Genomic DNA, 14,207 nt, shown 5'->3' on the forward strand with positions numbered 1-14,207 from the left:
AGTTGAATCTATGTGGACGTATCCTCTGTGATTTTATCCTGCACGATTTTTTTCGAAAAATATTTGCTACCAATTAACTACGCACGCGCGATCATCATTTTTCCTCTCGTAATTATTATTGCCATTCTCCAGACAGATGACTATTCTCTACGCCATAGACACACTTTTTCGTTTCTTTTTTTTCTCAATTCGGAAATTAATTATCACTTTACCGAGCAATACAAGCGAAAGATCTCATGGGTGTATCCGGAATCTTTTACTGGTAATAGAATAATCACAATGAGACCCTCGAGTTTCTCTGACTTCAATAATATCACGGCCAATAATAGATCAGGTAAATTCTAATATAAATGTTACGAGCTCATTCGAAGGTTCATTCGGTTCACCCAATTATCAATAATACTTCGCACGCACGTATTGCTAACTACAACTCACACATCATCTTGCATCTGTTCCTTAACAGAATTTCCCTCTCTCTATCTCTTTCTTGACAAAACAATGAAAACCATTATTGTACCATAATTGTCTTGCTCGCTTGATTGAGAGAATATCTCGTGTACGCGAGGTTGATGGATCTTGCATTCACTGGGATATTCGCGTATTCGATTATAATTACGTTCTATATTATACTCTATACTTCTATCATATACCATTAACAGTATCATAACTATGCTGCTCTCTCGCGCATATATTTATATTTATATATAATTTTCTCACCATTCACACACATCTTCGAACCTTTCACACTCGCATTTCCCATTCGTCGCACGCTCGCCATGAATAAAGTTTAAAAACATTAACGATAATAATATATCTACATATCTTTCTATATTTATATATCATTTGCTGAGACTGCTTGCCAACTCAAGTAAGCGAACAAGTGGATTTTCAAGCGCTGCGAGAAAACAGAGTACTCATGTATAAACGAAACTTTGTATGAAAAAATCAAATTGTGAATGATGTGTGTGTAAATGTGTGTATGCAAGAGTTCGCTCCAAATGTTCGCTTTCTACTGTGAATCCGCGTCGAATGCACCGTGGCAGACGACATGGACATCGCACGCAGAGCAGTATGGTGTACTAAACATTATCTTTATACGTTTCTTGCTGTTATTATCAGTGAATCCCTCTTAACATTATTAGTGAGTATTATTTTTCCTTCGAGTAATAATGGAGGAGACAATCGTGCCACACGTGCCCTGTGTTACACGCTGCTGTCCCCTTTGCGTGATCCTCCTCCTCTATTAAATCACGGGATATATGTATGACGAGCACTAACGTCGCATTTTCTATCGTACAGTATCATTGTAAATTTGATGACGGGAAGGAAAAAGGGGAGTAGCCCGATAAAGTTTCATTCGAGAGAAAAAAAACAGTCCCCGGTTCTTGTTACAGTCGTGATTTGCACGCACGCAGTTTTTATGTAATAATCGAGTCGCAAGACGAGAGACTCGGTTATTAATCTTGCCTCGATATAATCGTATCGTTCGTTAGTCTTATTGAAACAACCGAGTTCCTTCTCAACAAAGTATATTTTTAACATTGATATTTACAATTTCCTTTCTATCTTTCATTACCGCTAATATCCTACACTTATTAATGAATTAATAAAACGTGTAGAGGATCGATTTGTTACATATGAATTGCGTGTGCATTAAACAAATGCATATTACACAGGATAATTTAATGGAAAGATAAGAGAGGGAAAATTCCTTGCTTTTTCATGCAATTATAACAATATGCGATTATCAATAGGTCTAGAATGATATGTATCTATTTCTTCTTTCGAAATTTATGTTCTTAATCTTGAAATCAAAGAAAAATGCGAATAGAAAGGCTTATTTGAACGACGACTATTTCGAGTCATACAATGATCGGTTAAAAAACCATCCTTAGAAATATACTCGATTTTAAAGTATCCTGCGTAAAGCGAATGGACAAAAATTCATACGAAATTATGAAATATTGCACATTAGAAAATGCACACAGTATATGATATACTTCTCTCGATCGACACACTCACACGCAAATCCAAAGAAGAAGGAAAGAGCTTCAGGTTTCTATCTTTTAGGCGAGCAAGGAGGAACGTTTCATGTATAATTCGATTCATTCTCTCATCGGCGATCGAGAATCGCTATATGTGTAACAACTTATAGGCCAAAAGGATAGGTGGTTTTATTTCTTCCTTTTTTTCTAGGCGGGCGACCGCGTATCTCCTCGTGATATAATATAATCTACGTAGCTGCCCACTAACGTACTTTAATTCTCTTGCGTGTCCTGGAATGCGTATGCAATTTCGTCCTTCGTAAAAGAAAGGAGAAACTGCGCGCATCTCATCGCGACGAAACACGAAGGAGCTCGAACTGTATTTATAAAAATCAAATTCATAACTCTCGTCAAAAGAAAGCTACACCATATCATGGCGGACGAGCAATGGCGTGAATTTATTCATCACATTCTGTTCTCTCAAACAGATATTATTTACCTAATTTGCGAATGTCTCGTATATCGAATGTTCGTTTAAATTCCATTCCGGCATCAGTTGGCACCGGAATGAATATTTACATTTATACGCGTGACTTCTTCCGATAACGTAAGCAAGCAAACGCTCTCTCCATCGGTGCAGCATCGGTAGGTGTTCTGAATACAACAGTGAAGCCAATAGATGGAAAAATTTGATATGCTAAAAGTACACGCACTAACGGCAACTCGGTCTACAGGATTGCTAGATTTCCTAAATAAAAAAATTTCGGAGAGAGGCAAATGCTGAAGAAACATCGTCGATCAGTTACGCACCAAGATGCCTCCTTAGCGTCGAGCATTACGTCATTCCCCTGGGTCATCCCATTTCGCTTCCTCGGCTATTCGATCGAAGCAATCCGAAAGGAACGTATACTGCAAGTATAGGAGTATAAGATCAGCAAAATATATGGATGACGTGTGAATGTTTCACGGATATCGCTAAGAAAGTAACGCTCGTGACTCACGTAAGGTGTGAAGACCTTGAGCCAGCGCGGCGGACGATTGTCCTGGCGCGTGTACTGGAAGCAGAACGCCATCCCATCCTCGTCCACCTCCCATCGGGCGATCGTGCTCCATTGAAACTCCACCACCTGCGACTCCAGAGTACCGTCCTCCTTTGCGGCGTGCAGCTTAAAAGCGGCTGTACCTACCGCCGGTACCACGTGGCCCTCCTTCCTCGAGTCGCATGGACAATGCGGGAACACGATGTCACCGTAACCGCTGAGTTCCCTCGCCAGTTTTAGATACTGCGACATACAATCTCACGTCAAGACAACGATGTATTGAAAATATGCAGAATACTTCAGCGGTACATTCTCTGGATAATTTATCTTGGAAATGTCGAGTAATCATCATTCGCCATTTACCTGTCCTTGACACCATACTAAGGACTCCAAAATAAGATTCCCTGTTCTATTACAATTTTTATTTACAATTTATGCACAAATTGGACTTGTGTTAGAATAGGGGCTAATGACTAATTTCAATATAGTTTCCAAGAAGATTGATGGACTTGTCGCATTTTGGCGTCAGTTTGAAGATTTTCTCTCGGTAGAAACTCATTATTGAACAGCATTTTGTACTGCTCCATCAAGAAGCCAATTCGAAGAAAGAAATATAGACTTCTCTAGAGAAGTTCAAGACTCTTTTTTATGAATTTTCCTCAAGGTAATGCCAGACCTCACTTTGTACATTAAATTCAGAAACTTTCGTATTATTAATTTAATTGTTTTAAACGTTATGTAGCTTCCTGCAGCCTATAGTTTGGATCTCCTTTCAATTTTCATTTGTTTGATAGAATCATTGAAGAAATATTTTAAAGAAGGACGAATTCCAGATGACGACACAAAATGATGTTCAAGAATAGTTCAGACATCAAGAGCATCGAGTTTTTACCAAAAAGGAATCTTTATTCGTATCAAGATAGGACAATCTTCTTAGAAACTATATTGAAAGTAGACATTGAATTTTCAACTTGAATTTTCACACAATAAATTCGATTTGTGCAAATTATAAATAAAAGTAATGCTAAAACAGGGAACCTTACTTTTCGATTCATTCAGTAAGCTTACTAAAATTTAAATTCCAATTCTGTGAAAATAAATTAAAATTTAAAATTAATTGAAGAATAATTAAATAATTCAATAATTATTTAAAATTAATTGAAGAATATTGAAGAATTGAAAATTAGATTAATTTTCGTTTTTGAAGTTTGCAATAAAAGATTCTTATTTTAAATCAATTACTATCAATTATTCAGAAACCATTGGCGCCTGGATAATTTCACGGAGAAAAGTCGATTCCAAATTGCCCAAAGAGAACATATCATTAAACTCTAAAGCGACAATACATAGATATCTTATACAAACAATTTCTTCCAGCTGAACAAACCTCGTGCTTTCTGGACGCATCCTGCAGAGCCTTCAACTGATACAATCTTTCGCCCGCGGTGATATGACCCCTGTTCACCTCGTCGATCGTTTGCCAGAATATCCAAGTCAACGCCTGCTCGCTCAGAGGCCTATTTACATTAAAAAGCCACCTCCTTATCGCTAGACACGTCGCGCTGGCAGTCGAGTAATTCTGAATGTATAAAGTATGCGGGTGTTCGTGAGGTTGCAGCTTCCGCTCTGAAGAATAATAAAATCACAAATAAGATGACATTCTAAATTTCACTCACTCATCCAAGTCACGATTACGTGTTTGCAAATATGTTCTTGAACAATCATCTTTAACTTACCAAAATTGTACTCGACAATCTCAAATAGGTAGAAGTACTTGGCCGTCTCCGCGTCTAAACCGACTCGGGAGCAAACCGCATCGTAAACGTCCTTTACTGACGCCGCTTTCGGGACAGTCACAGTGACGACTTCCCGATCCGGCAATAGAACTTTGAGATCGACTGCAGGTCCCTGATCCCCATCCTCCTCTAATCGATCGGTGAGAAACTCCTGCATCGCGTCGCTCTCCGCTATCACGCGCACCGCACATACTTTTTCCAAATACTGTTCGAGACCACGCCTCCTTGCATCGAGCTGTTGCTCGCTCAATCTGCAGATTGCAAACAAACCTTTAATAATTCATGATCCTATGAGGAAAAAGAGGTTTCAGCAATTAAATAATTTCTCACGGAGGGGTTCAAAGTGCAAGGAAAATTTACGATTGCACACAAAGTGTCAATGCTAAATAGGACTCGTTCTGTCTCTGAATCTTACTGGCCAACGCCTTGAATTAGGATCACAACATTCTAACCAACTGGTAAAAAAGTACTACAAATAAAAAATATGAAAAAATCCTTGGGGTCCTCTTGAAAAGAGCTCAAAAACAGAGACAAAGAACAATTTTTCAAACATTTCCGATTCGTGATATGTGCGTTCAAGGATGGCAACGAACTTAGGATTCATTCATTATCATCGATATCTAAACGCGTTTGCATGTAATATTATTGTATAATTCGAGGATATTTACTGGAACGGCCATTTTCCTGGTAGCTTTGGGAAATTGAAGCCTATGAACTCCTTCTTCAGTGCCATGTGCAATGCCGCGAATTCCCGATATCGACGCGAACACAAGTGCCTGCCGGCCATATGGACGTTGAAGACTACGTAACGCTCATGTTTCCTCTCACGTACGTGATAATCGGGCACGCTGATCGGCAGAGATCGCTTCTCGCTATAATCTACCGACGCATAGCTGAAGAAGATGTGAAGATGCGTTTAATATATCAAATATTCAAATATTCAAACATTCAAATATTTTTATATATTATGTCTATATATATTTTATATTCTTAAAAATATATTTTTTTAAACATATATATATCTATACTTATTTGAAAAATTAATTTATTATAATTTAATTATAATTATTAAAAATTAATTTATTACATTTATTAAATTTTACTTAATACGTATTAATATTTAATAAAGTCTGCATCTAGATTTTGATTGAACGCAATTTAGATAAATACGATTTTATTGGAATAATCAAAGATTATTGTAACACTTTGAGGATCTCATCGATGAAATAATCACTCATCTCTGTTTGATTGCGCTATAAATTAAATGCAAAATCCGAAAATCATATCACACACCTCAAATCCTCGCAGGGCTCCAGCCTCTCCGCTTCCTGCGGCGTCACGGAGATGACAGTCAAGGTGAGAACATCGCCGCCAGATTTGATGAGATCCACCACCTGCTTGTGAGTGGCACCTTCGACGCTGACGTTATTCCTGCAAACAGAAGCGATACGGTTTTTGCGTCACAGTATAATAATCGCCGAAGTATAATTCGAACCGACTTTAATCGCGACTGGGGCACACCCGTTGGATTCCATCGTCTGCGATTCTCGATCCACTCGCATTGCAACGCGGTCATGTAACACGTCAACATATTCGTGCGTGGATCTTATCAGCTCGCGAGCTAATCTGCAAACAGGCGCGGCAATTCGCGCCAACTGTTTCGTTTCCACGAACGATCGATCGCGAGAGGAGAGAAATTCGCGCGCGGGAAAGTCGCGCGATGATTTTCGCTTCGACACATCCGGCTCCACGATCCGGTTCGCGACAAGGAGGCCTTCGACGAGTCTGGTCGCGGTCCCCCGATCGTTTGTTCAACCAGTCGAAAGGGAATAGGATATCGTACAATCGCGGCCTTTTGCTCCGTTTTTTCTTTTCTCCTTTTTTTTTTTACGACACGAGTTTCGAATTCCGACGGTGAAAGGACACGGTCAGGCGATTGGTCCGGAACACGGGGGCACGGCTCTCTCGGCGGAGATCGGCAAATGTCGCCTATCACGGATTTTCACATCTGCGTGCGAGATAAGACGCGTGGCGCTTTATATCCCGTTTTATTCCCTATCGCGTGTACCGGGTGGACTCGAATCATATATGACATCTCCGAACCACATATATAGGCACCAAAGCTTTCAATCGAGGCGACTACTTGTCGTTAGAAATATAAAAAATTTGTTTTTCTTTTCTAATAGAAAACAAACGTTTGAACGAAACAAATTTATTTCTTCATTCGTTTAATACAATATTATGTTTCTCCATATTTTTTTGCTATAGAATATAATAAAAAAGAGTTCCTCCAAAGTTCTTATATTTTTAATTTATCTTTTTGGAAAGTAATTTTAATAAAAATTTATTTTAATAAATTTTTATTTTAATAAATTAATATTAACAACTATAAAGAAAAATTATAACATAATTTTCGGATAATTTTCAGTTAGATGTATAAGAAAAATTTTTATTATGTATAATTTTAATTTTAATTGAAAATTATCTGAATTTAGTCATATATGATATTATAATCGTAAACATCTCATTAATCCATTCCTTTTGGAAAAGAAATATACGAACTATAATCTTTTTCATTATATTAAAATAGTGACTAAAGTATTTTTACAAATGACAAATTATGTTTTTGTATCTATAATAAAGATAATTGATTCAAACTCAATTTTAATTCCTGTATAAAAAATTTATCTAATTAAAAAATAATTATATAACTATATAGGCAAATGGGATTTATATTTAAAATAATAGTGATTAGTTCAAATCTATCAATTAAAAGGTCAAAAATAATGGAACATCAATTTGTAATTATTAAAAAGATATATATAAAAACAAAATTTTAAAAAGAAACCGAAGCTTGTTATTTTTTTCATCACACTTTAAGGAAAATCATACTTTAAGAAGAAATATTTTGTTCTTTCTTATTTAATCTCTACTTGTCATATGACATAATTTTAAATCAAAATCTAAAGATATGTGTAATTTTATACATTTTTCAAACATCGTATCTTTTTTTCTTTCTAATTATTTTTGCTAAATATTGTCGGAGGAGTAGATGAGGTCAGAGTTCAATTAGATCGTAATGCAAAAAGGAGGATGAATGGGCGATTCAACGTTCGACGCTGAAATCAATTACATGTATCAAAGCCATGGCAAAGATGCGAAACGCACTGCACTCGTTGAATGCAAACTTTCCTCTCTATGACGTATACATCAAATTATCTGCTATATATAACACAGCTTACACAGAATTATTTCGTTATCTAATGAAATTAGATCGGCAGATGAGGGGTGAAGCGTCAATAAACGGCACCGCGTGTGCACTGTAATCTGTTAACAGAAGATAATGCGCTTTTTATGAGCGAAATTCATGAGATCGTAATATTATAATAATTTGAATACGTGACACAGGAAGGTAAAAAGAGAGAGAGAGAGAGAGAGAGAGAGAGAGAGAGAGAGAGAGAGAGAGGAAGGGAGGGAGGGAGAGGGATAATACGCAGTTCGCTTCCTTTGTTCGAAATTCTCATTCACAAAGTACGGCCGAACCCGCTAATTACGTCTAATTGGGACAACAAAACTATATAGAACTTATAATGATTTGCACCTACGTTAATGGCGCCCTTAATGATCAACGCAACTCTCTGACTGCTCATTTAGTCGAATGCAATAAGCGGCTTCTTTATATAATATTCACACTTATCGTTGCTCGTTAAGCCTTCTTCTTCACAGAGATCTTAGCTTCAACTACACTTTATCCAGTTTAATTTATAATTTCCGAATTAAATTACGTGCTCCCCCTTTTTACGGCCGAAAATAACTTCTCTTCGTATTCTTGAAAAACATGTTTCACCACAAAGAATCTGCGCAAATATATATAATGCATATAATAATTTTCTAACTACAGAAAGAAAGAAACCATATAAAAAGTAAGCCTCTCAATAACATTATAACACAAGTGTAACATAAGAAAGGAAGGAATATGCATAAGTAATAAAAAAAAACGTATAACATGCGATTGCGATTTTCTTACGCAAGTATATTTAGCTTGGAAAGTTAAATGCAGAAATAAAAAGATTATTGACCCACAAATTTCGAAGTGAAGAAACGACAGTGTTGACATTTCAGCGGGGACTTGTGGAATCGTTATTTCATCTCAACAGGTGACGTAGCAAGTAACGGCAGCGATCGGTGTCGCTGCAGGAACCGCAAAACTGGCCTGAAGTGAAAGGTAAAGGAAAAGTCTCGATTGATCTCTCACAGAACGAGAAGAGAAGAACTAAGCTGGAGTGAAAAAAAAAATTTACGAATTGTGCGTATGGAGAAAAAATGACGAATATAATAAAAATCTCTCGCGATCCTGAGGAACTGGCTCGGGAAAACGAAGCTGTGAAATCGACGAACGCCACGAAGCGAACCAGACGGTCCTTGAACCGTGCAAGGTTTATGGGAACCTTGGACCTGCGACTCGCACGCACGTATTTACAGTTGCAAACAGACTTCATCCCCGGCCACACACTATCACAAATAGAAGCGGAGCTGTTCGTGAGAGAGATGCTTGCGATACATCGATTGCATCAACATCATTAGATTTTATTGTGGTATTGTTACTCTTTTTTCCAATCGTTAAATCTCATCAATATGTCCAATCGTTATCTCATTGGTATCAAAATATATTATATTCATGCCTGAAGCACATGGATTAATGTTGACGTCAAAAATTCGATTCGTGCCATTCCTAGATATTTTCGAACACATATATATTTTGTATATATTTTTATTATACGTGTCACTTTCGGTTTTATGATTTCTATGATGATCGAAATATCATGACTTAAATTTGTTGGAAATAGCTATTGCATATATATAATATGTACATCATTAAATACTCTCTATACAGTAAATTCAAGTAGAACAAAGCGACAATGTTATAAGCAAATTAGCTTTTAATTAAACAGTTTGGAGAACACAATTACCGCGTACGAGGTACGGTGCCGGGTGGTTAATGATCAGGTATGCAAATCCAAGGGCGTTAACGATCACATCGACGAAAATTGCGAATGCTCAATCAGATAATGGGCTAGCTAACAGTTAATTGGCGATGATAAAGATAATGGACAATCGTAGCGTTTATCATAAGTGAACATCAACGATCCTTTCAAACATTAAAACGAGAAATAACTTTGAAGCATAAATTCATTATCAAATCAGATCAAGATAATCGTTTAAAAATAATAATGGATGAAACTCGGGGATATTATACCTTATCCTTTCGTTCGGCGAGAGCAAATGATAGAGAGAAACTCGAAATTCAAATAATCAATTGTGTGTTATGTGTGTATGTGACTATAGAGACCGGTTTAAGCAAGCACGACAGATTTTGCATCATTTTTTTAGTTGAGCATGTTTGTCGCGTTGTATAAACTTTATTGTTTTTATATCAGAATTTTTACTCGAGCGAAAGCTCTCTCTCTCTCTCTCTCTCTCTCTCTCTCTCTCTCTCTCTCTCTCTCATGCGCGTACATATTGAAATTTATTTTCTTAGACTTCATGTTTTAATAATAATTAGCGTGATTATTTCTTTATTACTCCAATTATATTACCAATAACTCTCCTAAAATTTATATATATTATACTTAAAAAAATTTTTTTTCACATTTTTTAAGTGATTTTTTTTACTTTCACCTATTTATTTATTTTTGCGTGATTATTAATCTATATTATTAATTTATGATATATTATATGCATTGCATTATTGAAAGCCTCAGTTATTTATTGTAAAAATTCCAATCAGCTGATATCTGTCAGTTAGCGCTGAGCACAATAAAACAATCGATATCAATTAATTATTATAATACAGGATCTTTATTAAAAAAAAACCCATAGATTATAATATCTCATAGATTATAATATCTCATCAGAGCTATAATCCTGAAGAGCCACAATCGAAAACAGAGTTAGCGGTTGTAACTAATCCGCATGAATATGCATATAACTACCGCGTGATTAAGCTATTTCTGTAGCCATGTAAATAAATGCGGACTTTGTATGTGTATGTACAATGTTGTAGAGTGGTGTGTTATTTCAATTGTTAAACGGAAAAGCAAAGTCCAGATCCATTCATTATCGTCGTATTTTGAAAGTCGTATTCAAATATTTTTGAGGAGAATCGCGAAGGTGTTTTTACGTGTTTACGACATTTTGGAGGAAAAATATATGACATTAGCGTCGAAATTGCTAGGCAGGGCATTTTCTCAAATAAAAATTTCATATTTAAGAATATAGATTGTACTTGTGTTTAAAATCGTTGAAACATTTTTCGTCGATAATTCCGATAAAATAAAACGTTAAGTAATGTTATATTAAAAAAATCGCATTAAGTCTCTTTCCTTGAAAATCTCGATAATGCGGAATAAACGCGTGCATGGCTCCTTTGAAAATGCCAAGAATGTTCGACGATTTACAGGGAAACAAGAAACGTCATAATGTTGATTATGAGTAATACAATAATAACAGAATCTCGATCTATAATTACTCGTCATATCTAGAGAGCGCGGAATTTAAATTCCTCACTTTGAATCACTCGTCTATCAATCTATCAATCTACGTCGCCTCTCCAGTCCTCAAGACCCTTTCTACGTGTCATTCTTACTCGTGTAAGCTGCGAGACGTATCAAGGCCGAATCTCGCGCCTCGACGTGTTCGCCATCCAATTATACGAATGCCTCGTCGCAATTGTTGGCGCACAGCCCGAAACGATCGAGGATCATCACGCCAGAACGCATTCGGGGCCTAAGGGCGCTCCGAAGTGACAAGAACGAGATTGGGGGATGAAACAATGACACGAGGACACGATTCTCCATCTACTCACACTTCCAGGATGCGGTCGCCCTTGCGGACCCCGGCCTTCTCGGCGGCGCCTCGCGGCAGAACCGCGCTGACGTGCTGAAGCGGCGCGTACAGCTCGCCATTGATGCTCCGCAGCTGTCCACCCTCGCTGACCTGGCCGCGTACGTTGAACCCGAAGCCCGTCTCCGTCTTGTAGATGGTCACGCATCGCGGACCCTGGCCGACCGGGTCCGGACGGTCCTGGCCCGGGGGATGCTGCGGCACCCGCGCGGCGTTGTTGTTCACCATCGTCACGCTCGTCGTATTCCTCGCGCTACGATCGTCCTGGTTCGTGGCTGGCAAGCGGTGCACCTCCGACTCGCAATCCGCCATCTTGCACTCTGGCCGCCCATTCACGGCGACCGCTACTGCTACGCGCCGTTCTAGGGATGAATCCTCGATTCGCCGCGACTCTCGTATCGAGGTAATCTCGAACGTTGTTGGAGCCAAAGCAAACCAGTTGGACGACACGTTCAACTATCGATACCGGGATTTTCCTCGGGATTGGACATTTACCGGTAAACTGTAATAATAGTTTACGTCTGCGTGTAAGATAAGTAAATTATATTGTAAATTATGTCAACAAGTAGTAATCTATGAAATATCGGCTTATCGAAATTGTTTCCTCTATGTTGCCCGACTGATCATTCGTTTCGTTCCCCTAGCGAAGTGGACGTAGGAGTGGGGATATCTATTCTACGTTTACATGAATGTTTCTGTATGGTTTCTATTCCTATATTCGCCTCTCTAGGGGAAATAAATCATTGACAGACAGTATATATAATTTAACGATACAAATGTAATCTTTTATGATGTCACGAAAAATCAAAGATAAGAAAAGATATAAAATAGATATAAGATTTTAATTAACATTTTATTTTACAATTTAATTATTGTTTTTGCATTCTGATATTTAATTTATAATAGTTTACATAGTTTATATTTAAAAAATCCAACATCATGTAAACAATATCTAAACAATTCATGTAAACGTAATTTAAAATCTTCAATATTAATTTTGAATATATGCTGTGAAACAGCGATAAAAAATAAAAAAAATATATTTTATCGACAGAATACGCCTTTAATAGCATTATTAACATCAGCAATAGTATAATTAACTTAAAATTCAACTTTTCTTTAATTTTTGAATCTATCTCAGTAAAAAATCTGCTTAATCGGTCGAGATTTTTCAAACTTCTGAGAGACATTATTTTACTTCTGTCAGAAAAGATCGAGAAAAATCATAATTTTCTTTTATTTTTTTCAAGTTTTTTAAATAAATAAAAAAAATTTCTCAAATTCATTCATGATGATATCGATATATTGCTGTAAAACAATGTAGATGTCGTCTCGTATATGAAATCGCTGTAAAATATCATCTTGCCGCCTTTCATCTTTTGCGGTCATTGATCTTCGCCGCCTCTGTCGGTAGCGCAGCTGAAGCCGACAGATGGAGTCGGTCTGTTATGAAAATCACTGCTGACAGAATTGCTGATAGCCACCAAGAATGTGCTGCCACCAGTTATTTGAGTTCCCGATCTAATTGTGAATTATTCATCAGACGCGCACACAATGCGAGATTTAATTTATTTTTTATCATTCTCGACTGTTCGTTGCACGTCCATTTAAATAATAATAGAAACACGTGACGACAATAAGATGTTAATGAGATAGTCACGAATGTCGTTCTTGTTTTCGTTTTTTCAGAACAAGATACCCATTATGCTAGAAATATTTTTATAATCACGCATTTTCATCTTTTTTTTATTGATGCTGAAGTAATTTTTATTTATAAAAATTTTCTAAAATAATATGATAAAATAATACGATAAAATAATCGAACAGCAATTCTCATGATTGAATTATCGACAAGTTATATGGCTCCCTTTATTATGTCGGTCAAAGAATCGTTCCGTTATTTTTTAAAGCTCGATGAAATTATATTATTTACAAAGTAAAGCAAATTTATTATATTACTTACAAAGTAAAGCAAATTTATTATATTATTTACAAAGTAAGACAAATTTTACTATTTTAAGAGTACAAAAATCTTTTTGTGCATGCATATATTGATCACACAATCATTTCAAATATTTATTTATAAAATAAATAATAAATGGATTTTATTATATAATGAAATAATCTAAATATTTGTCGCTTAAATTCCATAAAATAATGTTTACACACCATACCTGGTGGTTTACCTTAATTTCGATCGCACACGTACATCCGCGATATTTAATTTCCGTCACGCAATTCATATGTTACACAGGTATAAAGGATTTAATCTCCGTTCTCTACCTTATGTTACTTTGGTTTTATTTACAGTTCTTCGTATGTAATTATCTTATCTAAAAACACATTATGAAATAACAAGGCAGATTTCGTTTTAAAGATAAACACACTTTTTTTCCTACGTAATATATAGATATACAACTTGTATGTGTTCAGGAAAAGGATTTGAAAAGGATTTTAAGGAAATGAGAGGAAGAAATGGAGAA

At 36.5% G+C, this 14,207-nt stretch overlaps 1 protein-coding gene across 2 annotated transcripts; it reads right to left on the reverse strand.

The window, feature by feature from the left end:
- Nucleotides 1–1,567: 1,567 nt before the first annotated feature.
- LOC105254975 (sorting nexin-27) lies at nucleotides 1,568–12,072 on the reverse strand. 2 transcript variants are annotated; one of them, XM_011263989.3, is made up of 7 exons: nucleotides 11,687–12,072; nucleotides 6,115–6,252; nucleotides 5,490–5,714; nucleotides 4,762–5,072; nucleotides 4,413–4,651; nucleotides 2,987–3,268; nucleotides 1,568–2,894 (listed from the first exon to the last, which is right to left on the reverse strand). In XM_011263989.3, the coding sequence occupies exons 1-7, from the start codon at nucleotides 12,034–12,036 to the stop codon at nucleotides 2,826–2,828; spliced, it is 1,614 nt and encodes a 537-aa protein (XP_011262291.1). In that variant the 5' UTR covers nucleotides 12,037–12,072; the 3' UTR covers nucleotides 1,568–2,825. The 2 variants fall into 2 exon arrangements, with proteins under 2 accessions (XP_011262291.1, XP_011262292.1); XM_011263990.3 differs by lacking the exon at nucleotides 11,687–12,072 and adding an exon at nucleotides 6,321–6,843.
- Between the last annotated feature and the right edge of the window lie 2,135 nt (nucleotides 12,073–14,207).

Source organism: Camponotus floridanus, unplaced genomic scaffold (assembly GCF_003227725.1).
Source record: "Camponotus floridanus strain SB8 unplaced genomic scaffold, Cflo_v7.5 scaffold29, whole genome shotgun sequence".
Lineage (NCBI taxonomy): Eukaryota > Metazoa > Arthropoda > Insecta > Hymenoptera > Formicidae > Camponotus > Camponotus floridanus.

Bases quoted from the DNA above. Each gene is read 5' to 3' on its own strand.
- LOC105254975 (XM_011263989.3), bottom strand. From the start codon at position 12,036: ATGGCGGATTGCGAGTCGGAGGTGCACCGCTTGCCAGCCACGAACCAG. The intron at 4,652-4,761 runs GTAAGTTAAAGA...ATTATTCTTCAG, and splicing joins GATTGTCGAGTACAATTTTG to AGCGGAAGCTGCAACCTCAC. The intron at 2,895-2,986 runs GTGAGTCACGAG...CTATACTTGCAG, and splicing joins TCAAGGTCTTCACACCTTAC to TATACGTTCCTTTCGGATTG.